General features: G+C 35.2%; 1 protein-coding gene across 5 annotated transcripts in view; it reads left to right on the top strand.

Moving 5' to 3' along the window:
• Window positions 1-27673, top strand: part of LOC122524164 (frizzled-2) — a 122738-nt gene extending 95065 nt beyond the window's left edge. For all 5 annotated transcript variants that reach the window (XM_043646263.1, XM_043646264.1, XM_043646261.1 and 2 more), the window contains one exon: window positions 24580-27673. In XM_043646263.1, coding sequence (XP_043502198.1) covers window positions 24580-26948 — 2369 coding nt within the window. In that variant the 3' untranslated portion in view covers window positions 26949-27673. The remainder of the gene's footprint in view (window positions 1-24579) is intronic.
• The last annotated feature ends 269 nt before the right edge of the window (window positions 27674-27942 follow it).

Genomic DNA, 27942 nt, shown 5'->3' with positions numbered 1-27942 from the left:
CTCTTTCCTTCCTTCTTTCTTTCTTTCTTTCTTTCTTCTCACTCAGGTTCCGTTGTAGTAGTCCGTGGTGGTGTCGTTGCCGTGTCTCTTCTCGTAAAACGCTTTTCATATCGCGTCAGTAGTTCTCTCTCTCTCTCTCTCTCTCTCTCAGAGAGTCACTCACTCTTCCTTTCTTTCCTTCTCTCTCTCTCTCTCTCTCTCTCTCTCTCTCTCTCTCGTTTACTCCACCTTCCTCTTGTTCCTCCCTCTTTTTCTTTCCATTTCACTCTCTTGGAAGCTGCAGTAGCAGCAGCAGAGTCGTGTTGGTAGTACTGCCGGTTGGTAGGCCGGTAAACAGAGAAACGAGAGAAGAAGAAGCGAACGTGACACTGTTCCTTTGTCTTTGACTCTCTGTCGGGCAGGTGAAACCCGTTAACGTCTACGCGAGCTTACTGAGAGAAGGAAGTGGAAGAGGGGGAGGAGGGGGAGGAGGTGGACGACTCGAGAGAAGTCTCGCGAGTGAGTTTTACTCTCTCTCTCTCTCTCTTTCTCTTTCTCTTTCTCTTTCTATTTTTCTCTTTCTCTCTTTTTTAGTTTCTTTCTCTTAGTATACGTTACTTTTGTTTTTGTATACCACCTGTGCGTATAGATATCTCTCTCTGGGAATTGATGTACACGTGTATGTATGTATTCTTGTGTATTTGTGTCTGTGTATATATATATGTGTGTGTGTGTGTTTGTGTCTGTGTGTGCTCTGCTGGCCCGCGAGCGATGTTACGTTTGTATTGCACAATACGCGATGGGGTGTCTACAGAAAACGCACGAAGGATTAACCTTCGACGATGAAAAACCGTCGAGACGGTTCTCCTTTCACACCTTTTCTAATATTTTCCTTTTTGTTCTCTTTTTTCTTTTTCACTTTCTGATTAATTTTTTTCTTCTTTTTTTTCTTCTTTTTTATTTACTTTTTGCTTTTTTGGGTTAGTTAAATAGGTGGTACGTGGAGTATTTACGGAACGATGGAAAACTAATTTGTTAACTGGTGTTATTAAATTAGTAATGTAATGAAGATTCTTGTAATTAGGTAGATTTTTGTGGGAATTCTTATTTTTTTCTTTTTTACGGGTTTTTCTATTAGATAAGCGTTTGATTCTATTTACTGGTATACAATGAAACTTCGTCGGTAATAATGCATAAGATTATTTTCAAAGTTTTAAACTTGTGTTAAAATTGAATAGTTGGAAAGAGTCTGTTACTACTTTCCGTTTGTATTATTATATTTATTTTTTGTACTGTTTGTACGTACAAGTATCGAAGGTAGATTAATTCCAAGGCAAAACGTTTCTATGTATATATATATATATATATGTTCATTATACATGCATGTATACTTACGTGCCTGCATGATGTCGGAATCGCGTTCAAGGTTTTTCACGGTACACGACGTTCGGTTCATATGTTAATGTATTAGAGATTTACTAATACAAAGAAATGATACTCCCACGCACGAGTTTTCTACGAGTAGTACCATGATAATAATTCTCAATGAGGCCCACTTTTCAGCTCTTCAATTACGCAATCTCGCATAATTCGTACGATTTATAAAGCTCAACGAAAGTAACGAGAAAGAAAGAAAGAAAGAAAGAGAAAGAGTTGAATTCGTAAAATCGTCCTTGGAATATTTGCATAAAGCGCGTGCGTCGGTAGGAAAAAAAAAAAAAGGCTGACAGAAAACTTCTCCTCGCACCTTTCTCTTCCCGAACCCTATTTTTCTTCATTTCATTAATCTTTCAATTATTGTGGTCACTCAAAAAAAAATCAACACATTTTTTTCTTTTATTAAACAATTCGGGGACAGATATTAAATCGATGAATAATTTTAGAAAAATAAAAAAAGAAATTGATCACGATCGTGAATTTAATCTTCGAGATAATTTGTTTTCTTTCTTGTTTAACGAACTAGAGGAGAGAAAATATAATTCAGTAGGGAAATTAATATAAACTTTCGAAATGGTAAAATGTGTTCGGAAGTAATGGCGAGGACAAAGCAATCGAGCGAGCAAAACCCCATGGAGGAGGAGGAGGAGGAGGAGGAGGAGGAGTGTGTCCTTTGGAGTAAATCGAATCACCCGCGAAAGTCATAAACTCTCATCAGCAAGTTTCTCGATGTCGAAGAACTACTAACGTATCTCTCAGTTAGGTCGTCCTCTCACTTTCTCAAAGTTTGGCCCTTCGGGGAAGCTAACGTTGTTGGGTTTCGGGTCGATAGCCATATCACAAACCAGTCGGGTGGAGACACAGACCTTCTTCTTCTCTTTTTGATGAAACAACTAAGAATTAGTTTGTAACCATAACTCGAAAGATTTTAGTTATTAATATATACACCATAAATAAATACATAGGGGGAGGGGGTAGTATATGTATTTGTGTGATTTTTTTTTAATTATAAATATATAATATACACCACAAAAATAAATACATGGGAGGGGGGTAGTATATGTATTTGTGTGATTTATATTTTTTTTCAAATTATAATTATATATATTATATGTCAAAAAATGACGATGTTGAATTTCTACGTGTCAATCTTTATTAATAATTTAACTAATTATAGAAATTAACTAGCAATTTGATTATCCATTTTGTTAAGTATACTACGTGTCAAATTATCAAATTATTTAAAATTATCAATGATTTCATATTGAGTTAAATTTATTTCAAGAATTTTATTCCTAATTGTATAAGGTTTATAAAAATATTGTGGGAGATTTGTACTGGGTTAAAATAAATATATTTATCACGTTGAGAATCGTTCATATTTCTATATTTCATTTTTATATATGTAATATACCAAAATTATTATACATATTACTCAACCGAAATATAAATATACTCGAGCATCGGATTAATACGAACGTTCGATAAAAAATCCATTTATAATTTACCCCAACGATATTAAAAAAACGAAACGTGAAATTATTTAACAAGTTGACCGTTTTAAAAGATATCTTCCGATGGCCCTTTCGATTTCAATTAAAATCCAACTGTGCGTTATATATATTTAATAGGATGATTGAGCTTTTGAAAAAAAGGTTTTTTAATTTCCATTTAACGTATCTCGTTTTAAATTGAAATAAAAGAAATGTAGGATATTCGTTCGCGTGGGTATTTAAAAATGAATGAAAATGAATGAACGCGCGTGCGAGCCAACCTAATTGGAAAATTTTAACAGTGGGGGGAAAAAAAAAGAAGACACCGACAAAGATGCCGAAGAAGGGACGGCAAACGAGTAAGTCGAGCGTATGTACGCCGACACGCGAGTAATACTCGCCGGTTCTTTGCCGATCGTATTCCTGGCAAAGTCCTCTTTCTCGAGTACGATTCCTGGAAGGGTATTTCGTTTCACCTTTGATTCGCCGCGAGTAAACCGTCTTCAATCAAGATCGAGCCGCTTATACTCTCTTTCTTTCTTTCTTTTTCTATTTGTAATCCTTTTTTTTCTTCTTTCTTTTTTATTTTTTTATTTTTTTTTACTCAACGATTTTTTCGGGTTGAGAGGGGGTGGTGTGTGTATTTGAGAGCACAAGTTTCTAACGATGATTTAAAATTCGTTAATATATATTAATTTATATATATATATATATCAATAGTTGATATATTTATAATTAATAATAATTCTACTATTTAAAATCCTTTTTTTTTCTTCTTTCTTTTTTATTTTTTTTTTTTTTTTTTATTATTTTAAATATTATACCTACCCAACGATATTTTCGGGTTGAGAGGGGGTGGTGGTGTGTATTTGAGAGCAAAAGTTTCTAAACGATTGATTTAAAATTCGTTAATATATAATTAATTTATTATATATATTATATATCATAGTTGATATATTTTATAATTAATAATAATTCTACTATTTAAAATCCTTTTTTTCTTCTTTCTTTTTTATTTTTTTTTTTTTTTTTTTATTATTTTAAATATACCTACCCAACGATATTTTCGGGTGAGAGGGGTGGTGGTGTGTATTTGAAAGCAAAAGTTCTAAACGATTGATTTAAAATTCGTTAATACATAATTAATTATTTAAATTTATATATCATAGTTGATATATTATATAATATAATTCTACTATTTAAAATCCTTTTTTTTCTTCTTTCTTTTTTTTTTTTTTTTTTTTTTTTTATTATTTTAAATATTATACCTACTCAACGATATTTCGGGTTGAGAGGGGGTGGTGGTGTGTATTTGAGAGCAAAAGTTTCTAAACGATTGATTTAAAATTCGTTAATATATAATAATTAATTTATTATATATTATATATCATAGTTGATATTTTATAATTAATAATAATTCTACTATTAAAATCCTTTTTTTCTTCTTTCTTTTTTATTTTTTTATTTTTTTTTTTTATTATTTTAAATATACCTACTCAACGATATTTTCGGGTTGAGAGGGGGTGGTTGTGTGTATTTGAGAACAAAAGTTTCTAAACGATTGATTTAAAATTTGTTAATACATATATAATTAATTTATTATATATTTTATATTTAATATATTATATATTATAATAGTTAATATATTTTATAATTAATAATAATTCTACTATTTAAAAATCGATCGTTTATTTTTCAATCTGATGAATTTTATTGTATAATTTTGTTACGAATTGTTAACTATCTATAGTATTTATTTATTATTTAATGTAAAACAGGAAAATTATTCTTGTTTGTTATTATTAAGAGTCGCGATATGCGTTCAATGGATTATTAATTCATTTACTCTATCCGAAGATTTTATAGATTTTTAATTCCAATAAAGCATTCAAAGTTTCGTGTAATAAATCATTTGATTTTGAAATTTTTGGTCCATACTGTATATTATATCGATTTTCTATGGAAAATTAATTAAAGATTAAAATAATTGTCGAACGATTTTTACTTCTATCGTGTAATTATTCGTGATATTATGTATGCTTATATATTGTACGTATAAAATAGATATTTCATTATTTTCCGAACAGGTACAAAGGATTTAATGTTGCTCGTTTAATTTACATAATATTTAATAAATTTCCATCATAAAAAATATATATATATGTTTATATGCATATAATATACTGATTATTGACAAATTTGAGATTGCTTGGAAGCTTTCAACGAGTTTTATTGTATCATCTTTTTTGACAGCCATATTAATAATAATACAAAATTAAAATAATAATTAATTGAAATTATTCTGAAAATATTACGATTACAAGGATCATTGATGCCAAAAAATTACTCTCTATGAATAGGTTTAAAAAAAAGAAACTTCTACAGATAATAATTCACGTTTCTTTTTTCTAATAATTTTAAAAATAAATATTAAAATAATATATTATAAAAATATAATAATATTTAAATATATAATATTTTTTTTTAAATGTTGATCGTTGAAGAAATTTACAATCTTTGGATGTGAGAGAGAAAAAAAGGTATTAGGGTTTTTAAAGTAGACGAATAAAATCAAAAAGTAGGAGAAAAGAAAAGCAACAACGAAAAAAAAAAATATAGAAAAAAAGGAAAAACAAAAATGAAAAGACTTCGAGGATAAAGGAAAATTGTTGGGAAAATTCGTGAAAGTAAGTAGAAAGAGGAGTATATAAGTCGGTGAAACTAAAGTTTCATGCTCGCAAAAGGGGAAAAGAAGCGGCCGACGTTATTTACCGTGTAATTGAAAGTGCGCACACACTTTTCTATCTTTCTTCTTCTTCTTCTTCTTCTTCTTCTTCCTTCTGCTGCTTTCTTCTATCTCAGTCCGATTCATGGGGAAAAGATGGTACACCAGAAAAGAAGAGAAGTTACATTATGAAGAAATAAGAACGGTCTAACCGTGTCTTAATTAAACTTTTCCTCGTGTTCTCCAAATCCTAAGAATAGAAAAGTACGAAGAAAAAGATAAAGAGAAAGAGAGAGAGAGAGAGAGAAAAAAAATTTAAGAAAAAAAAAGTTAACATGACCTCACATTTATTTCAAACCCTTTCTATCACTTTCTTTTCTTCATTTGTTCAATTTTGAAGGAAAACTTCGTTCACCTTCGATTAATTTCCCATCTGGTAAATCGAAGAAAATTTCAATGACTTAAAAACGTTGAAATAATTTAAACGTTTGATAAAACATTTATTGAAAATAACGTCATTCCTATTTCATTGAATTTTTGTGTAATAAAACAATATATTAATTACAAATATAATTATACATTGAAATAAGTGAATCGTTTAACGTACAAATTGTTCGTACAGATTTTTCAAAAGTATTGCACGATTTTGAGTACGAAATCGCTTATTTGTTATTTTTTTTTTTTTTTTTTTAATTAATTAATTGACAGAAAAAGTAACTATTTCTTTAAACAAACGAGCAAATAATGATGGACGTACCTGGCATGACTAGTTAAACGAGTTTGTTTTTTCGATCAGCATATGTCAGGTGTTTACAAGACCAAAAAGAGTTTTAACTTAGGGTAGCGTACATGTTACATCTTTTCTAGTTTTGTTGACTGTGTTGGAACTATTGACTTGCACGATCACGTCTTTACCAACTTGTCTTCTTGTCATATCTCGGTCGGGGTATTCCGCGTGTAGTACTGTGTAATTTTCTTTGAGATGCGTCAAGTAAGGAAGCTTGCTCGTTTTTTAAGAATTCTTCGTTCGTTCGTTCGTTCGTTCGTTTGTACTTTAGATCGTTGTTCTTCATGTTTCATCAGTTTATTTCTTGAATTTTTCAATCCTTTGTTTTATATAATCATATATAATGTTTAAATATTATATAAATAATTAAATTCATCTGCTACACGTAAATTGAGCATTATTCGTAATATTTATTTTTTATGATGGTTTTATTATAATTTTTTTACTGAAAAAATTTTGTAAAAAAACCATAATGCAATTGTTATGGAATTTAGAAACATGTTTACACAAATACACTGATATCAATTATTATTTATAATTAATTTTTCTCTTAACGATATGAAGTTAATCGCAATTCTTATGTTCAATTATGATACAATTATTATACTAATTTTTGAAGTACGTTCATGAGATAGGCACAGGTTTGTTTCTAATTCTTTTCTTTTTACGATGGCGTGTAATTTACGGAATTATTGATACCAAAAGGATAAAAAAAAAATAGTGCATACAATTGTTACGCAATTACAGACAGTTAGTGGTGGACGGTCGAATATAAATTTAGAACATAAACTTTAAGTCTAAATACTTACTTCGGAGATCGTACAAATAAAAAGATACGAGTTTCGTAAGCGCACAGGCGTTGCCTTTAAACTCGCCACAGTTGTGCAATTATGGCATACGGAAAAGGAAAAGTAGACGAGAGGAATTTCGTAGCGCTTCTAATCGTCGCTCAAATTCGCGATTCCTTTTACGTACAATTATTATCCTTTTCCTAAGAGAACAAAATATTATTGATCATCGACGAAGAAAAAAAAAACAAGCAAAAGAAAACGTTATTTCGTGCACGTAAATGAAATTCCAAATTTTTCAATCGATTTTCATATCCATAATAATAATAAACGCCTCTCGATCCTTTCAGAATATTCTTTTTTCTCTCTATTTTTTGTATTATTTTGTTATTTTTTTTCCTTGCATACATAAATGCAAGGTGTAAAAAAGATATTTGCCAGTCAACGTGGAAGATAAATGCAAAAAACAGGATGTAATTTTATATGGAAATTTAATCGAAGTTTCGAGACTATTTATAAATGTTAACTTGGCATAAATATGTATGTTCAACTTCAATCTCTATTTTGATATTCCACAATTTCTCGATCTTTCGAAATATTCTCTTTTTTTCTTTTTCGTATATAGGACTTATTTTTTTCAATTAGGATATATTTTTACGTAAACATTTTTTTTCATTATTTTTATATCCCTCTTGTATCCCATTCTTCAAATGTTTCCCACATATTACAAAACATCCTCTATAAATAATGATACATACTATATTACGCGTACACATATATCACAGTTTATAAATTGGCAATAAATTCTAAACGATTAAAGAATATTCCTATAAGTTAAACCCAACGATCTGTGTGTGTGTATGTGTGTGTGTGTGTGTTTAAAATACGATATAAAATACGGTAACCAAAAAGTTATTGCCAATTTATTCTCGTTTCTTTTATTTTTTTTTTTTTTGTTATTTTTATTTTTTGTCATCTTCGAGTTAGTCGGATAAAAAAAAAAAAAAAAAAACCGTAATTAATCTGTGTACACACGCATAGCACGCATAGAATGCGTGTTTTATTTATCGTGAAATTTAATCGAAGGACCGTTGTCGAATGCAACTATTTTTTTGATATCATCCCGTTATCCTTGTTCGTGCATGCAAGGAAAACGATTGGAGAAACGACGAACTCTCGGATCCTGCCGATAACTCTGACCAATTTGTCTCACGGGAAGTTAACTTCCCACGCGGCTTCTTTTCCTTCTCCTCTTTTCTATCTATCTTTCTTTCTCTCTTTCTATCTTTATTCGTCGTTTATTCCACGGTAGCGCCGTGTCGTACGTTGACTTTCTCTCTAACCCGATGATATATCGTACACGCGAAAGAAGGGGGTGGGGAGGGGGGGAAGAGAAAGATAACGCTTAATATATCGTCGTTCTTTTCTATCTTTTTCTATCTTTTTTTTTTCTTTTTTTTTCATTTTATTTTATTTTTTCGTTTCCGAGATATAACAGTTAGTTCTCGACGCATCATAAAAAATATTTATTTCCAATTTAAATTCTCATTAAAATTAATTATCTGGAAAGATTATTTCTTTTTTTTTTTTTTTTTAAATATTTAACCTATCGAAAGTTTATGGTAAATACCATTTATACGATAAACGGTTAAATGGCACGGTATTTTTTTTTTAGAAAAATTTATACATTTTTTTTTTCGTTCGATCGAATGCAGATAATATTCTTATTGTTAAATAATAAGAAAAATAAGATTGGTAATGTTAAATATTAAATATATTCATTATAAACAATTAATTATTTATATTCGTTTATACTATAAAACATATATCTGCCATAATTTGATACTCATAAATTCTCAACATTCCAAACCTGTTACACCTGACCGGTTAAAAGCGTTTAAATTCCATACAGATAAAACGAAACGAAATTACTTAGAAAAGAAGAAGAAAAAAAGAAAAAAAAGAAAAAGAAACCAGAAAGAAATCTCTTCCTATTTATTTATACTCCTCGCGGCCAACGTGTACAATTCAGATAAGACGATCAAATTCACGATAAGATATTTAACAAATATGGAAAGATTAAAGAAGGTAAAAAGAAAAAAGAAGATGCAAGTGGCGAAAGATATAAAACGTTATCGATAAACCAAAAAATAATCGGTTTACGTTATTCTACGAAAATAAAAAAATAAAAAAATAAAAAAACAGTTTGATAAAGGGTAAAACTTATATTATTCTATAAAATTCGTCGATCAATCGATCGATAGGTGTACGCAAACACACACACACACACATATACACACGTGAAAGCTAATTAAGTGACAACAGTGCCGTTTAAAAAGAGTGCTTGTAAAACACGTAACGTTACCGGCATTTTATCACCCTAGTCCTCATTAAGAGAACTCATATCCGATCACATAAATCGAGCTTCATCGAGATCTTAATTAGCTGCACATGTGGGGGACACCTTTTTCGTCTTACATCGGCGGGTTCCCTAAAGTCCACCCAACACTCCTCCCCCCTCTCGGCTCTTCCCCACCTCTTCCTCTTTTTATTTCCTTCTCACTCTCTCTCTTATTCTCTCTTTCTCTTTCTCTTTTATACTTTCCATCGAAGCGATAAATAAGGGAAGAGATGCAACAACGCATTCTTCTTCACCCTTCGATACCTGAAGGTAGAGTTCAAGGTCAAACCGGACGACAGATTCTACCGGATAAGAAGAAGAAAAAGAAGGAAGGTATAACGAGCATCTCTTGGATCCTCTTATTTCTTTTTATTTTTTTATTTTTTATCTTTTTTTCGTTTCATCTTTGCATCTTTTTCCTTTTCATACGTCATCCTTGAAGAAAGACAGAAATGAACTAAATAAAAATGGAAAGAGAAAGAGATCGAGAGTTAGGATGATTTACGGTTCTTCTTCTCAGTCTTCCTTTCCTTTCCTTTCCTCCGAACTCTTGTAGACTTGTTCTTTTTCTTCTACTACTCTACTACTTCTACTTCTTCTTCTTCTTCTTCTTCTTCTTCGTATACCTGGGCTCCTCCTCGATCTCCCAAGCTTCCTTTAAAAAGAAGGAAAGAAAAAAAAAATAGAAAGAAGAGAAGAACTCTTGCCGGTTGCACGTGAAAAGTAAACAACGAACGTGGTAACGAGTCGTTGTACCACCACCTTAACGTCATTCTGACTGGCTACTACTATTCCTTTTGCTTGAATTCTAGACCCTTCTTCTTCTTCTTCTTCTTCTTCTTCTTCTTCTTCTTCGTTTCGTCGACCACAAACCGTAAGGGATTTAAACATATGTGTTTTGCGTATGTGTATGTGTATGTGTATGTGTATGTGTATGTGTATACCTTTTGATCGAGAAGAGCAGGTAGAAAACTGGGTGTTCTGTCTCTCTTTCTTTCAAAGATTGTATCGCAGAAAATCTCACTCCTGTCTTATTTTTTCTTATCATCATCGTTAGCACTATCATCATCATCATCATCATCATCATCATCATCATCATCATCGTCTCGTCTCATTTCATCTCATCATCGTCGTGGTAGTTGAAAATCTGTGTTCTTTTATGCATTGAAATATCACTCGGGAAGAAATGTCAATCGAATGTGTTAGAAGAGAAATCTTATATAACACTTTGCGATTGTGCCAATCACGTTTGTTTTCATTCTCATTATTTCTATTTTATTCGTTTTTCTTTTCTTTTTTTTTTTGGTATTTTTTTTCTTTTTAAATTACGGATGCTAAATTAAGATACGATTGCTTATTTTTTTTTTTTCAGGTAATACTACGCCTGGCTTCTCTTATATTAGAGTTTTTTTTTCTTTTTTCTTATAGCTTTTATTTGTTAAATCAACGTCCTGTATTTATTGTATGATGATGATGATATGATGATACCTTGTCATCGCTATAACACGTTTATTTTTATTTTATTATTTAAATTAAGTAGAAAAAAGGTGTACAAGAAATAGAAGCAAAAGAAAGAACGAAAAAAGAAAAGAAAAAAGAAAATGCAATCTACAAATACGTTCTACGAGAATTATAACAAATTTTATCGAAAATTATGCCTTTTGATCTATTATTTTTCTTTTTTTATATATTCTATTTTCTTCATTAAATTAAATAGAATAAAAATGAAAGAAAATAGAAAATAGAAAAAACAATTCGTAATTACAATTAAACACGTAAAACGCGAGATTGGTCCGAAGAAGAAAAAAAAAAAAAAGAAAAACCAAAGATTCGACGGATTAATTCGTTCCCGATTGAAACGCGAGATGAGATGATCAACGAGTTTACCAGATGTAATCGTTAATCGTTAATTGAATCAAATATTACCCAATAACAGTGGTCTGGAAATCGAAGGACGACGAGATAAAAAAGAAACACCGATAAAGGTGACTGGTTGGTTGGTTGGTTGGTTGGTGGTGTGTCACGAATGAAAAGCTCATCTGGTATACACAAGAGAGAGAGAGAGAGAGACAGTATGACAGACAGACAGACAGGTAGACAGGTAGACAGACAGTCAAACAGAAATACACACCTACACAATGTTAATGTTCGGTTTTTTTTTTTTTTTTTGCAAACGAAACGTCGAATCCAATTAAGCGAGCGCACGAATCCATAATTCATTCCTAATTAATTAGCGCGTGCGAGAAGAAAGGTTTGCGTGAAATTAAAAAGAAGAAAAACAAAATCAAAGAAAGGGTGTGCGACAGAAAGAGAGAGAGATGGATAGATTGAGCTTCAAAAGAGTAGTCGCATAAGAGACAGAGAGAGAGAGGGGGTTGGGATGGGGAGGGTGGGTGGGGTGTGACAACGAGTGATCCTTCGTTCTCACCCTCCCCACCCCTGTTCTTCCTCCTTCTCCCACCTTCTTCACCACCTCTTTATCCTGCTGCGTTTACGTTACAACACGTCCTACTAGGGAACGGAGACGGGATAACTGTGTGTTGTAAAACTCCGATGGAACAAAAGCCAAAAGCTATATACGAGAGCGAGTCACTTCACTCGGCAGTTCGCAAAGTTACACGGTGAACAACGTGTGTGTTGTAACTTTTGCTTCCACCAAGGTGGAAAGTGGTAAGAAGAGTGGGTGAGTGGGTGGGAACGGATGATGCTTTTTCATCGAATTTTTATCGATTCTATACGAAAAGTAAGTTAAAATTTTGGCTAACTCTGCTTCGAATCATATTTTTTTTTTCGTTTATCTTTCTATTTAGTAAGTATTCCTTTTTTTTATTATTTTTTTTTATTTTTGTTTTATTTTTTTTTTTATGTCGTAAAGATTTCAATCGCGTTTGCTCGTCGTTTTTAAAGAAACACGACTGACTCGCGTCGACACCTGGTCTCTCAGCACCCACTCTGAACGTTCATCGATCTTTTGTCGTTGGTTAGGTGCGAACAACCCTGTTTTGCATTAGTATGACCCTTACGTTTTACATTTATGCGAAACTCGCAGCTGTCTCATCTCGGCCAGGGTTCTTTCGTTCTTTTTTTCTTTCCTTTTTCTGTAATTCCTTTACAATGTGTTTCAAAAGCTTATTTTAATTATTGTCATTTTTTGTTCTTTACGTTTTGATCAAGATTTATGATGATAGAAGGGGAAACATTAATGCTATTGAATTGAAGTATTATATTACCTAGTCGTTGGTTATTAACTAGATCGATAATTCATTTTGATTGATTTTATCCTTTCTATTATCTACTCGCATCTGTTTCGGTTGGTTTGAGAAGTTACGTTGAAGCTTATTAATATTTTTTTCATTACAAATTGTGTATATAACATTTAGATATCAATTGTATTGTAACGTATAACATTATATTTGTTTTATTTACTTTTCTTTTTTGTGGAAAGAGGGGATATTTTTCTAAACGTAGAAAATACAATTTTATTTTATAACAATGTTAAATAGGATCACGTTGATCCTATTTATTTATTATAAATTTAAAAGGATATTTTATTATAAAATTAAATACGACGTAAATAAAAAGATTATATTATATGAAAAAGGAATGTGATCGTGTTAAAAAGAAATAATACGTATCAGAATTCATTTTCTCGATATAGAACCAGGAGACTCGTACAGCATGTTCCGGTTTACGTTTACCAATGTCGTCTGCATCCTGAACAGGAATATCCAGGCGTGACTGTCAAGGAAACATTTATTTTACTCCAAGTTATCTATCTATGTATATATATATACTATACGAGAATCGTTCTAATTTCGAGCAAACTTGGTGTCCTCCATTCTTAACACTCGTTCGAAATTCTTGAGAGGATAAATTTCGAGACCATGAATTTAGTTAGTTCGTGCTACTCATCCTGTCGTCACTAATTTCGTGTATTTTTATTTATTTCTCTCACACATTTGTTTTCTTTTCACTTTCTCACTCATCCGTACTTGTTTTCTTTCACTTTCTATGCACAGTACATTAGAACGTTTCATTAGGAAACTAAACTCTACGTGACTTACACATACAATACTCAATGGAATTCACGATATTTGGCATTGTGTTAGATCGAAGTGGTGCCATAAATCCTGTCGATTAAATTAACTTACGAGCGTTCCCTACTCTACAAGTTGTTAGAAGTGCATACACGAGGGACTTGTTCGTGACTCGATTCAATCGTTGAAAGACTTTATAAAACTCTTTTCGAAGAAGGGATTGCGTGGAATACGAATTTTTTCTTAATTAAGATATTCTCTTTAATGAAGACCACTTGTTAAGAATACTTGATTTATAATGTTTCTTTTATTGCTATTTATTACAGTAGGAAAATATCAGCGAGAGTGGAATAATAATTAACTTCTTATTAATGTAATTATCTCGCAATTATATTTCATTATTATTCATTTTTTTTCTAACACGTTTTATCAATAATATATATTAATTATATACAAATTAAAAATACCGAAAATTAATCTATAAATAATATTATATATATTATTATAATTAATATTAATATTATAATAATTAATCTACGAAATAATAACAATTGAAATATTTTTCTCTATTATATATTTAATTATTAAATATTTATACATAATTTTTTAAAATATATTCTTTACCATTTTGTTCGATTAATTTAACTACGCTTATAATCGAATATTACTTAGAAGCGTGAAGAATGAGATGATATAATGTATAATAGAAAATACATATTATACTTAACAATTAGAAATAGTAATAGAGTATCAAAATAGTTGATAAATTTCGAACTGGAGAGGTAGGGTTGGGAGGTGGGGGGAAATTTTGTCATGCTCTTCCAACTGTAGAAACTTGAAAGGATTTCTCATATATACACATACACACACATACACACACACATATATGTATATATTATATATATATATTTATACATATATAGGAGAGGATAAAGCGTCGGTACGTTTATTCCGTCGCGAGAATCAGTTTGCACGCTTAACAACAAAGCCGACGAGTGGCATATAAATTGAAATCTGCGCGACGCGGAGAGGTGCATTACGGCGAGATGCTGTCTCGGAAATGATGAACGTGCGGTATGGAAGCTGCGGTACATCGTGGCTTTTGAAATACGTAGTACCAAACGAACTCTAAAGTATGAGGTAGAGAGAGAGAGATAGAGAGAGAGAGAGAGAGATAGAGAGAGATAGAGAGAGAGATAGAACATTGCTTGGATTTTCGTCGATGGGATGATACGCATCACACACTTACGTCATCTCGATAAATTGAAGCACGATTAATGAAGAAGCGTATTTCGATAGACACGAAATTTGTAATTTATACGACACGAGTTATAATTCAGTGTAAGAAAATAGAAAATGATGAGAGAGAGAATATTTGTGTGTGTGTGTGTGTTGGGTGTGTGTGTGTATAAGAGGAGATCGACGAATTAATTACCTCATAAGCGAAAATGTACTCGACATCGGTCTCGATGGCTTTTCACTTTTATTTAGATCCCGTCGATTTAATTACCTATGCGAACAAGAAATTTACTTTGATCTCGTTCGAGGTTTTCAAACTCCTCTCTGACGCTTCCCGATAGAAAGAGAATTTTATATATGAAAATAATTCTATCGAGAGTTTTCTAATTAGTCGTATACACAAATTCTCCCCCTACCCCTCCTCATCCCTCCCACTCTCTATCTTTAATTAATTATAATATAGCGACATTTCGATTGGAGACGAATAAAATGAATTTATCAATTTATCGTTGTCCTACGAATTTATTCGAAACTATTTCATTTTTTCTTTTTTCCAAAACGATAGAAAATTATTAACGTGAGAAAAGTAAGATGAGAAGGAATGAGGTTTAAGAAAGAAGAAATTCGGATAATTTTTAAAATCCCTTTTTCCCGAATTTTACGAGGTAGTAGAAATAATAATAATAATATATATATATAATCGTGTTCTATTTATTTGATAAGAATCTAACTCGAATTATTAATGAATATTTATAACGAAAGAAAGCCAATCAAAGTGATTTAGATTTCATGCATTCCAATGTCGCGATTGGAGAATGGTAAATTCTTATGTTTTATTAGAGCGAACAAAAAGTTCATTTTTAAATGAATATTTTCAGAGTAAAGAACATTTGATGAGAAACGCACGAATTTTTGATTCACCTTAGTAGTCAGAGAATCGTTTTTTCGAGTCAGATCGATGAAATAATCGACACCCGTTTCGATAAAAGAGAAAATTGATCAATAGATCGAACGATCGATCGATCATTGCCGTGGGCTATCGATCCTACTCGTGGAAAGAAACAGATTGACATTTTTCATCGGCGAGAAAACCATAGACTACTATACTACTACTTCTATATACCGTGTTCCACGAGCAAAATGCATTTCTTTCTTCGATCGTGGTACGTCGATCTCACCGATCCCAATCCCATAAATCTTCCTTTCGTGTAAAATGCTAAAGTGACAGGAAGGATATATAGATTTTATTCAATCTCTCCGTATTTTTGTCTGCGTTTATGTATGTGTGTATGTGTGTGTAAAGAATTTCTCTTTTTTTCTCGTTTGACATAAATAAGAAAAAAATGAAAAAAGAAAGAGGGAACGAAACGATACGATCAAATAAATAATCGTTGTGTAATATCAACTTACTTTTTTTTTTTATACTTAACACTTAACGGACGGATTGTATTTTTTTTATTCTTATGGATTTTATTTTTTTTTTTTAAGGATATTTTTAAGAGACTTATTAAATAGGAATCGATGATTTTTAATGCATGCGAATTTTTATTCAATTATGATCAATCTTTTTTTGACTGTGTATAATAATTTTACCGTCGTCAATAAAATGTTTACTCTTATGAGTCCTACGTGACATTTTATAGGATGTTATTATAAAAGAAATCCTTAAACTACGCGGCCGGTTCGTTAATTAACGTAGAAATATCAATGATATTATATTAATAATAATAATAATAATACATTTACTTCGATTATAATTATCATATTAATATTCAATATCAATATTTGACTATACGAATTTATAAAAATCGCTTCTCTCGTTAATAATCTTTCACGGAGATAAATTATGCACAAAAAATAATCTTTCTTCTTTCTTTTTATCCCTAACTTAGTGACTGTCACAGAAAATGTGACTTTTTTTGAGAAAGGAAAAATAATAAAATTCGATCTCGTCGAACGCAGAATAATATTTTTATCAACATCATTTCGTTTGTTCTTGTAAAAAAAAAAACCCAAAATAATAGAAGAAAAAACCCGTCAAACCGCCAGGGATAATGGTAACAGATAAGACGGGGTCGGGGCGAGACGAGGCGAGGAAGGTAAAGTTTCGTATCGTTGTATCGTTCAATCTTTAAAGAAAAGAAATTTCACCAGGAGTAGAAAAAGAAGAAGAAGAAGAAGAAGAAGATGATTCTCTTGGTAATTGCTTCCCTTGACGAACTTTTCGCTTGGTCTCTATCCTCCCGCTAGAAGAAGTGGGGAAGGGGTAGGGGAGGGGATGGGGGGGTTGGAGAAGAACTCGAGGGAAAGATAGATTCTCCTCCTACCCTCACCACCCCTTCTCTCCTTCTTCTTCTTCTTCTTCTTCTTCTTCTTTTCCTCGTGTATACACTTCGTGAGACACGAATCCATCTTACTATACCTACCTGCAGCTCGTTTAAATAGAAACGCGAAACGATATAAAACGAAAACGGCTGTCTGGTACAGATGTTGCTGCTTCTGACGATGGTGTCGGTGTTGGTGATGATGGTGGTGATAGTATTGGTGTGATGGTGCTTGGTACTCGTACTCTACCCAAAGCTGTCTTTTTATGTACGTGTACGTGTACGTGTGAGTGTGAATGTGTGTGTGTATATGTGGTTGGTTCTAGACTGTGATATACTGTTACGACGTGGACGTAAATATTTTCTCTATCGAAAAAGATGAAGCCGGCGACGGACCTCCCGTCGTCAAGAATAATTTATGCAAAAAACGTCCTGCAGTGCCAGACAGAACGGGGGGCTCTCTCTCTCCTACAAACGATTCGAATTCTCGCAAAAAACCAGACGATAAAATCGATTTTCTTCGAATGAATCTTTTTTAACGAGATTTTATGTTCGGGTTTTTTATTTTTTTTTTATTTTCTTTCTTCTTCTACCCTTTCTAATATGTTACACGTCTATCTGGAATCTGCGAATTTATTTTTTGTTTGTTTGTACTTTTAATTATGAACGTGAGATCGATCGATTATGGTTTCTAGGAATAACGTTAATATTCATTTGTAATTAATTCATTTTAATTTGATACTAATAAAATACCTTGCGAAATGCTTGATTTACGAGGTATCCTTTATATATATATTGGTGGGTTTTTATTATTTATGGCATAATTTATTTGATTCGTTAGTATTGCGTAGAATGTTGTTGCAAATGAAATGTTACCAGCAATCAAAGTTAACACGTGTAATAAAAATGAGACAAAAAAAATACAGAAAGCAAAATTACAAAATCAACAAGCCGGCAAGCCAATAAAATTTATTTACGTGTCTCTTACTTCATTATTAGTATTCGCTGAAAATATGCGAAATAAATATTTGTTATAATTAAGAAATGATTAACGAAGGAAAAGAAATCTTGATTAATTTTATAATTAAGAGATAGTGTAACTTTGATACAAATAATCAAAGTAATAAGAAACACAATTAGCGTTGGAATATGGAAAGGGTATAATATTAAATATAATTTTTCGTTAGAATTTAGATAAAAACTTATATACATAGGAGAGAGTAGAAATATCTTTTGATGCGTAGGTTCGTAGTTCCGAGAGAAAAGTCAAATGAGTAGTAGACGGGGATTGGTACATCCTGTGGCACGGCTCGGAACAAGGACCGGCACAAACGATCTGTCATAATTCTTGCGACAGGTCGATCCATCATTCACCGACGGATCCCATGACGGGATGCTTGTTCGAAACTTTACTTTAAACTTCTCAATACTCTCTCGTCTCCAATCCTACCAACCGTATACTTTTATCTTTCTAACTTGTTTAATCTTCCAACTAAGTATATATACACATTACATAATATAGTATATATATATCGTATAATTTTTAATAATCTAACAATGACTCTTATTGTAATCGTATATTCAACGATTCTTCGAGTTGTTTAATTAGATGATAAGCATCGAGCAAGATTTACAAGACTATCTTAAACTTTGTATAATAGATAATTCACAAGATTGAATAATATATTTGTTTATTTAATTTATTCACCATGGAATAATAATATCAAAAGAGTTATTACGATATTACGTATCGAGATTATCCTCATAAAATAATGAACTAGTGTGTATACATACTTAATCAGTATAAAACAATTAATCATCGTACCTTCCTCTCCTTCTTCATTTTTCGTTTCTCTTCGTACGAACGATGAAAAGATTTTAAAAAGGTCTATAGTAAGATAAAATAAACAAAAATCAAGCAAAAAAATACATTACAAGAGTCGATATTTCTTTCTCGTTAAATGTTAGAAATTGACTCTATTAAAGTTGTCAAGAAAATCGTGATTATGATTATACAGAAAAAAAGAAAGAAAAAAAAAACAAACGGTGATAGTTATTTGAAAGATTCTCTTTTGCTAACAATAAGTGAAGAAATAGATACTTGATGGTGGTTATGGTGGTAGTAGTAATAGTAGTAGTAGTAGTAGAAGTACGGTGGCACCGATATAGAATCGTGACGTCTCGAAATTTGCTGATTAATGTCGTTGCCACGCGATTTGATATAAAACGTTATGGCGTCGTCAAGGAGTAGTAACCATTACCACTACTATAATACCACTACTACCACTCTACCACTCTACCACTATCATCATCACCGACATAACTGCTTGCTTTTGCCGACTAACGAGGGGAATATAACGCGTGCCTTATCCATACTTCACCATAAATCTTAGCTCTCTTAGTTCTCTCTCTTTCTCTCTCTCTCTCGTATGTTTGATTTATACCTACCTTCGTCTTTCTTTCTCTTCTGTCACGTATTGTGAAAGCATCCAATTTCATCTCTCTCTCTCTCTAACTCTCTCTCTTCGTAACTTTTATTCTCTTTTTTTCGTACTCATTCTCTCTGACTTTTTTATTTTCTCTTTTATTTTCTCTTATACTTTTTCTTCCTCGTCATGTTCTTTTTTCTATCTCTCTCTCTCTCTCTCTCTCTCTTTTACGAATTATATACTTCGCGCTAGGTCGAATCAACGATGAGTGACGTGCCTCAGGGTCAACCTTGACCACTTGCCAGGAGGACAAGAAAAAGAGGATTTTAAAACCTAGCACGACAATCTGAGGAAGAGGAGGAGGAGTAGAAGGAGGAGGAGGAGGAGGAAGCATTGGCATTAACGCCGTCTCGTGCACTCGAGAAGACGTCTCGAGGAGGCGTCTCGAGCAAGCGAGAGGACTCGGAATATTAATAGAAACCTCACTTTTTTTCCTCTCCCTCTCCCTCTCTCTCTCTCTCTCTTGTTTATTCTCACCCCTTTCTTTCTTTTTTTTTTCTTACACCACCTCTGTTTCTTTTTCTCTCCCTTGACAGGATTAATTATTATCCGTGCGATCGTATTGGATATTTTGATTATCATCTAACCGTTGATCACATTGAGGCACGCTTAGTTTGCGAACGATTATGTTTGTTACTTTAATAGAAACGACATCGACGAATCTCTTGGGAAATGTCATGCGAAAATTAACGAGGACGTATCTATCTATCTATCTCTATGTATATCTATCTATCTCTCTCTCTCTCTCTTTTTGCTTATACGTATATGCGTGTATGTTTGCGTTATGTTTGTGGGTATACAAGTAAACGTTCGTATAAGCCTCTTGCGAGTGATTCGAGTATGAAAGAGAGAGAGAGTGAGAGAGAGAGAGAGAGAGGATGAAAGGATTTATCATAACCCCAGGGCTTAGTATTCTGTACTACAATGAATATGAACGACGTATACGGGCTTACGAAAGGCACAGACCGTGAATAAGACTAACGTTTGACTAATACTCGAACGTATCATAAAGTAGTTTCTAAATAATCAAGACGCGTAAAAGAAAATTGTAAACTGACATGTAACTTCTAATCGAGTATCTTAATTGGTCTCTAAACATCCAACCAATTCATTCATTCATTCATAAACATCTTTCTTTCTTTATTTATTTCTTTATTTCTCTCTCTTTCTCTATTTTAATATTTATCTCCCTCTATTTATAGATGTAAAAGAAAATATAAAATATAGACACATTAAATAAGTCACGGTAATTAAGAATTCATTATTCTTAATATTACTTGACAAATATGATTACTCAACTATCATTTAAAAATCATTATCATCGTCCCATATAATAACTATCGAACAATTTAGTCTAATAGGGTGGAAAACTTGTCTACGCTCATTTGAAACGTTTCGTCGAGAATAAGACATGAATTGTTATGGTATAGAAAAAAGTTATGGTATTTCCAATGTCTCTGTTCTTTATCTTGATTTTTCTTCTCTTTGCATTTTTTCCTGCGTGTTCCATAAAAAAAAAAAGTGTTGCAATTAACCGAGAGATAATTTTCAACACCATAAGAGAGCAAAGGCATTTAAGGTGCCGAGATAAGAGGGTCGAAAGGAGGTTTTAAAAGGTGGTGGTGGGATGGTGGCAGGTAGTAGTAAAGAGTGGGGAGAAAGTAACGGGGGGAGAGAAAGAGAGAGAGAGAGAGGTTGGGATTTACACGCGAGAAAAGTATATCATAATTCAAGCACCGGCTGGCAGCATATTCATCGTAGGGGCGAGGCCTTAAAACTGATTCATTGCCAAGAGTACGTCCCTCTCGTTCTCATTTTCTTCCCCCTTCTTTCTCTGTCTCTTCTCGTTTCAACAGGGGGTTTCCTTTTCGCACCATATCATCCCCTTCCTCCTCCTCCTCCTCCTCCAAACTTCTTATTTTTCTTCTTTTTTCTAATCATTCACGAAATATTGCCACAAGTAAGAAGATACGCCAGTAAAAATATTCAACTTAATAAGAAATTATAGTACCCCCCCCCCCCTATGGAATGAGAGGTGAAAAGGAAAGAAAGAAAGTTAAAACGTCGTGTCCGGAATATATAAAGTTGTGGATGATTAGGTTCGATCGAAAGTAACTAGAGAAAAATTACTTATCCGTGTATACGCGTATATTTGTGTCTGTATATGTGTGTATGTGTTAGTCTCTGCTATCTCATCGGTTTTCGAGTTTGGTTCAGTTCACCAAAGCCTTCAATAAACTCTTTCTCAATTTTACTTCGATTCAAGGTATATCATGTATTATCGATAAATCGATACACACTCGATAATGAATGTGAAAAGAAGGAAGGAAGCTTGCTTTTTCTATCTAGCTTTCGACAAATATTTGTTATGGATTATACAATTTTTGGGAGGAGGGGTGAGGGATGATAGAGGAGGATGAACAAAATTCTCCAATAAATAAATAAAAAATGAAAAATGTATTTAATTATTTATAAACATTTATACCAGATATAAAGTATGATCTTTAACGATCATAAGTAAATTATTAAACGTTTTAATAATCCCTAGATATTTGTGTTAATGTGCATTTATTATTTATAATGAATTGATTTGAATGATATTTTTTAATATAAAAAATGAATTTTTTGGTTGTTGTCGTTTAAAACTATCCACGAACTTTTCAGACAACTTAACGGTATAAATATGTATTGTATTTATTAAAACTTTCCTAGGAAAGTTTTTGATAAACATTTTTAGAACAATTTTTGTATAACATCAAACCTTTTACAGTCACTTTTATTTGAATACGAATATTGTTTCTAGATAGATGAAAGGATAGAAAAACTGTAAAGAAAATGTATTTATTATTAAAATCAGTGATTAACTTTTCACGTGATAAGTTTCTTCGATTTGAATATAAATAAGTCAAGTGAACGAGAAAGTATGGGATGTAACATGAAAGGGATTTGATCGATCAGTTTCTCTTTTCATATACATACTTTTATATATATATATATATATATACATATAGTCACATTTACAAATATATACGTGTATGTACTATCGGACTTTGGACGGTTCTCGATTTAAGTAGGGTTCTTTAACATGGAATCGATTGAATACGGAATTTACTGGCCTTCAATTCGACGAGAAGGAATATCGGATTTCTTATTTCCTCTCTTTTACTTGCTAGCAAAAAGAATAAAAAGAGAAATAGTAGGTAGGAGGGGGTGGAGGAGGAAGAAGAAGAAGAAGAGTTTCTGTTCGTGTACATTTGTAAATACGAAGATACAAAGAGAGTCTGACGGAAAAATACTCTCACGGTTGGTGGCTTCCTTCCGCGAGAGGGATACCCTAAAGAAAGTATGCAAATTTCAAGCCAGACGATTCGTTCTTGTCGAAATAGAAAACTGAAAGAAAGAATAAGAAATAAAAAGGAATATAAATGTACATATAGGATTTTATCTTTCTTAAAAGTTATCATCGTTGAGAGAGAAACAAAATCATCCGTAAAAGTAAGATCCGAATATTTGATCGTAAGGATTCGTCATTATATTTTTAAATAAAAAAGAAAAAATTCAATAAAGAGAAACTTATCATCCATGTAGAGTCTCGAGTCAGTCATCCGTTAGGGTAAAAAATGTCTGCGATCTGAAATATTCGCCATGTTTATTTGTTTTAAAAATAGAACATTACCAAAAACGAGTTAACATTCTTGCAGCAAAGTCATCCGGTTAGGGTAAAAGAATGTTTGATTGGAAAGATTCGCCGTGTTCTTTTAAAAATAGAAAATAAGGAACGAAGAAAGTAGTCGGAGTCGAGTCGAGTCGAGTCGAGTCAAGGCACGTAGGACCTGTCTTCTTCTATGAAGGGTAACGATCCTTCAGGACACGTCTGTTCAATCCTTTCTCGAGCCACACACGTAGTGGCTCGTGCCTTAAATTCTCTTTCTCTGTTACTCATTCGTGCACAGTTTTACGGTACGGGGGATGCAACCGTTGCGTTTTATAAATAGCTAGAAAAGAAGGATGAGGAGAAAGAGAAGAAGGAGGAGGAGGAGGAGGAGGTGGAGGAACGTCAGGGTGCCTGCCTAGCAGTTAACAAACGGTAAAACTAACACTGCCTCCTACAATAACATTTCGCTCCGGTCACGTGTTTTCCGCGGCTCGACTATTATAAGATCCGTGACTGCTTCTCGAGTTCTTCTCTCCTCACTCCTCTTCCGTGTACCCTTTGCCCTCTGCACTCTCTTGCTTTCTTTCTTTATTTTTCTCTCTTTCACTCTTTCTTCCTCTTAATCTTATGGCAGACCTTTAGTATACGGTGCGTGCCAATCGTGTTTGGTCCACGTTAGTAGTATACGAAGCACCCTGGATCTAGCCTTGCGATCTATGCTTGGACATTGATTTATGTACGGGCCACCTGAACACGGTATGCTCCGTTCGTTAAGGTCACGAACAACGGCATCTATCATCGGTATCTTAATAGCTAGAGTTTAGACGTGCTTGTAGGAGTAAAATTGATCGAATCCACCTAAGCCTTTAGTGTGATGGAAGTTAGGAAGTTACAATAGCTTGTTTCGTTCCATCGGTGATGAATAACTTTCATTATCTATGATTAATCGCGAGATTTAAGGTATCTGTTAATATTTTAGGTTGTTTCTCAATAATATACTCATTTCAATGATCACTCGCGACGACAAATGCAAATACAACGGCGACGTTTATTTGATAAAAAGAAGAAAAATGAATAGAATGAAAGAAGAGGATCTATGTATTCATAGAAGTGATCTAATGATTCGTTATCAACTATATATACGACCTATTTATATATGTATATATGCATTTAATCCGATTTCTCTCGGACGAGTATTTATTCAAGAACGATTTCTCTGTTTCAGGCCGGAGTGATGCGATCAACGCGGGAATGAATCGAAGATCCAAACCAATGAGACCTCTTAGACGGGCGAAGTTGCTGCCAAGCCGGACAATGACGCTCCTCTTATCGATGTTACTAGTAGCGTTTTCGCTACCAGTCGCACGACTAGAATCATCGATTGGTTCGGTTAGCAACGGTGGTTCTGTATCAAGCGGTGGTTCGTCGTCGTCGTCATCGTCAGCAGTTTCTTCCTCGGCCTCTTCGTCATCTTCATCTTCCTCGTCAATCGGCGTTGCTTCCGGTGGGAGTTCAGCATCCGGTGGAATAGTTGGAGCTGGAAACAGCGTCATCGGTGGAGGCGTTAGCGGCGGCGGCAGTGGTGGTGGTGGTGGTGGTGGTGGTGGTGGTGGTGGTGGTGGTAGTCATTCTGGACTTGGGAGTAGTAGTGGTGGAAATTCTGGGAACGGAAATGGCCGATGCGAGGAGATAACGATACCAATGTGCCGTGGAATCGGTTACAATTTAACAGCCATGCCAAACGAGTTAAATCACGATACTCAAGAGGAAGCTGGCTTGGAAGTTCATCAATTTTGGCCATTAGTCGAGATCAAATGTTCTCCAGATTTGAAGTTCTTTCTTTGCTCCATGTATACGCCGATATGCTTGCCCGAATATACGAAACCATTACCAGCTTGCAAAAGCGTATGCGAGAGAGCACGAGCAGGTTGCGCACCGTTGATGCAGCAATACGGCTTTTCTTGGCCGGAAAGGATGGCATGCGAGAGGTTACCGAATTACGGTGATCCGGATAATCTTTGCATGGATCAAAATAATCGTACGAGCAACGGTGCTGGATCCGGAAGCGGAAGTGGTAGTGGTTCGGCGAGCAACTCACCAATGGCACCTGCAGCAGCACCGCCAAGACCAACGCGACCGTCCAAGGCGATGCAACCGCCTCGTTGTAAGCCAGGAAAAAATCAAAAAAACTGCCAGCACCCCCCGGGGGAAAGGGCGAGGGATTGCTTTTGCAGATGCAGAGCACCTCTCGTACCTCTGGGGGTGGGAACGGGCACGGCGATACCCGGCCAGATAAGCGGAAGCAACAGCGGGGGAGCTGGGCTGGCCGGCATGGCCGTAAGTGGAGTCATTCCGGCGCCACCGCAGGCGGACAGCAACGGTCGGATCATCATTCAGGAAATTGCAGGGGTAACCAATTGCGCCCTTCCGTGCCACGGGGCGTTTCTCACCCCCGAAGAGCGAGGGTTCGCGGCCGTGTGGCTCGGCCTGTGGAGCGGCCTATGCGCCGCAAGCACTCTCACGACCGTCACCACGTTCCTGATCGACACCCAGCGCTTCAAGTATCCTGAGAGACCGATAGTCTTCCTCTCGGCGTGTTACTTCGTCGTATCGCTCGGTTATCTGTCGAAGAACGTGCTGGGACACGAGGAGATAGCGTGCGACGGGCCAGCGCTGAGAACGGGAGCACAGGGGCCGGGCTCTTGCGTGACGGTCTTCCTAATGATCTACTTCTTCGGAATGGCGTCCTCGGTGTGGTGGGTCATCCTGGCGTTCACGTGGTTCCTCGCGGCCGGGCTGAAGTGGGGCAACGAGGCGATAGCATCTTACTCTCAGTACTTCCATCTGGCAGCCTGGTTGGCACCGACGATTCAAACGGTCTGGGCGTACATGGCGGGCGGGGTGGCCGGGGATCCGGTGGCGGGAGTTTGCGTGGTAGCGCCGGAAGGCGTGAGCACGTTCATCCTAGCACCCCTCTTCGTTTACCTATTACTGGGAACGAGCTTCCTCTTGGCCGGATTCGTAAGTCTGTTCAGAATCCGTTCGGTGATAAAACGGCAGCCCGGGGCGAAGGCGGACAAGTTAGAGAAATTGATGATACGCATAGGCGTGTTCAGCGTTCTTTACACGCTACCGGCCGGCTTGGTTCTCGCGTGTCACATTTACGAGTCCGTTCTACGCGACGATTGGCTGAAGTCTCTGGCCTGTCCATGCGCTTCCCGAGCAAGGCCTCTCTACTCCGTCCTCATGCTAAAGTACTTCATGGCCCTCGCGGTCGGCATAACGTCGGGCGTTTGGATCTGGAGCGGCAAAACTCTCGACAGTTGGCGACGACTATGGAGGCGTCTCTTCGGAGGCGGGAGTGGCGCAGGCGTTCACGGAGGAGGTGGCGCCGGTATGGTAGCTGGCGTGACAGGCGTGAGCGGAGGAATAGGCAGCGCAAGCATGAAGGGCGTCGTAGGTCGTGTCGCCATGCCGTACCCGGCGGCCCCGGGACCCGGCAGCGCACTTTTGCCACCTGGTAGCGTGGCGAGCGCGTCCCAGCATCATCTCCATCATCACGTACTCAAGCAACCTCCTCTTTCGCACGTATGACGTCACCAGTCGGCGGGAGGCGACATGAGCACCGCCGGCTGCGAGCAGCCGCAGCAGCAAGCCCAGCAGCAGCAGCAACAGCAACAACAGCAATCGCAATCGCAACAATCGGTGCAGCAACAGGAGAGGCCTTCCGCCCTTAGCAACTACGGGCCCATTTAGCCCTTCGCCTCGGCCTCGCGCAGGCACACGCCGCACACGCCGCATACGGCACCGCACACGGCACCGCACACGCCGCATTCGGCGGCTACGATCTATTCGAGAAGGTCTCTTGCCTCAACGACTGGACCTCTTACGCCGGCACACGGTCTTGCGCCATCTTACTCGCAGGCAACTGAAGTTTGAGGCATGTCGATAAAACCGAGTATCATTGGGACTTGCCAATCTCTCAATTGATCTTACTCGGTTATCCATACACTGTCATTACAAAAATGCACTCATAAGACACACACACACCGACACACATGCATCCATATCCACATCCACATCAAAACATACGTAACATCCAACAATTCACATATACGTAAGACATCAAACACGCACACACGTACAATAGGATTTACCCGATATACGTATTAGCCCGTACGTGTCTTCCCCGTCGATTAGTTTCAGAGTTTACGCGTTCTTTCGTCTCCTCGGAAAGAAATCATTTCGAGCGACGCTTAACACGATGATCAGCGCGAAAGGACACGCTCTTTTCTAATCCTCGGGCCGTGAAAGAAAAATAAAGAGGGGGAGAGAATGGGAGACAGACAGACAGAGAAAGAAAGAAAGAGACAGAGAGAGAGAGAGAGATAGAAAAACAGAGAGACAGAGAATTCGATAGAGTCGAGAAAAATGAGTCCACGATTTGTTGGCTCCCGTTTTAAGGCTTCGAAAACGCAATTTTGTGTATGTGTGTGTGTGTTCGATCGAGTGTTCGTATGTATCTAACAGTAAGTACGTATGCACGTATGTATGTGTCAATGTAAATGAATGTTAGTACGGATGTTTT

This window comes from Polistes fuscatus, unplaced genomic scaffold, assembly GCF_010416935.1.
Source record: "Polistes fuscatus isolate 324 unplaced genomic scaffold, CU_Pfus_HIC Scaffold7, whole genome shotgun sequence".
Lineage (NCBI taxonomy): Eukaryota > Metazoa > Arthropoda > Insecta > Hymenoptera > Vespidae > Polistes > Polistes fuscatus.
Note: the sequence above shows the minus strand (reverse complement) of the source record. Positions and strands in the feature narration are given on the sequence as shown.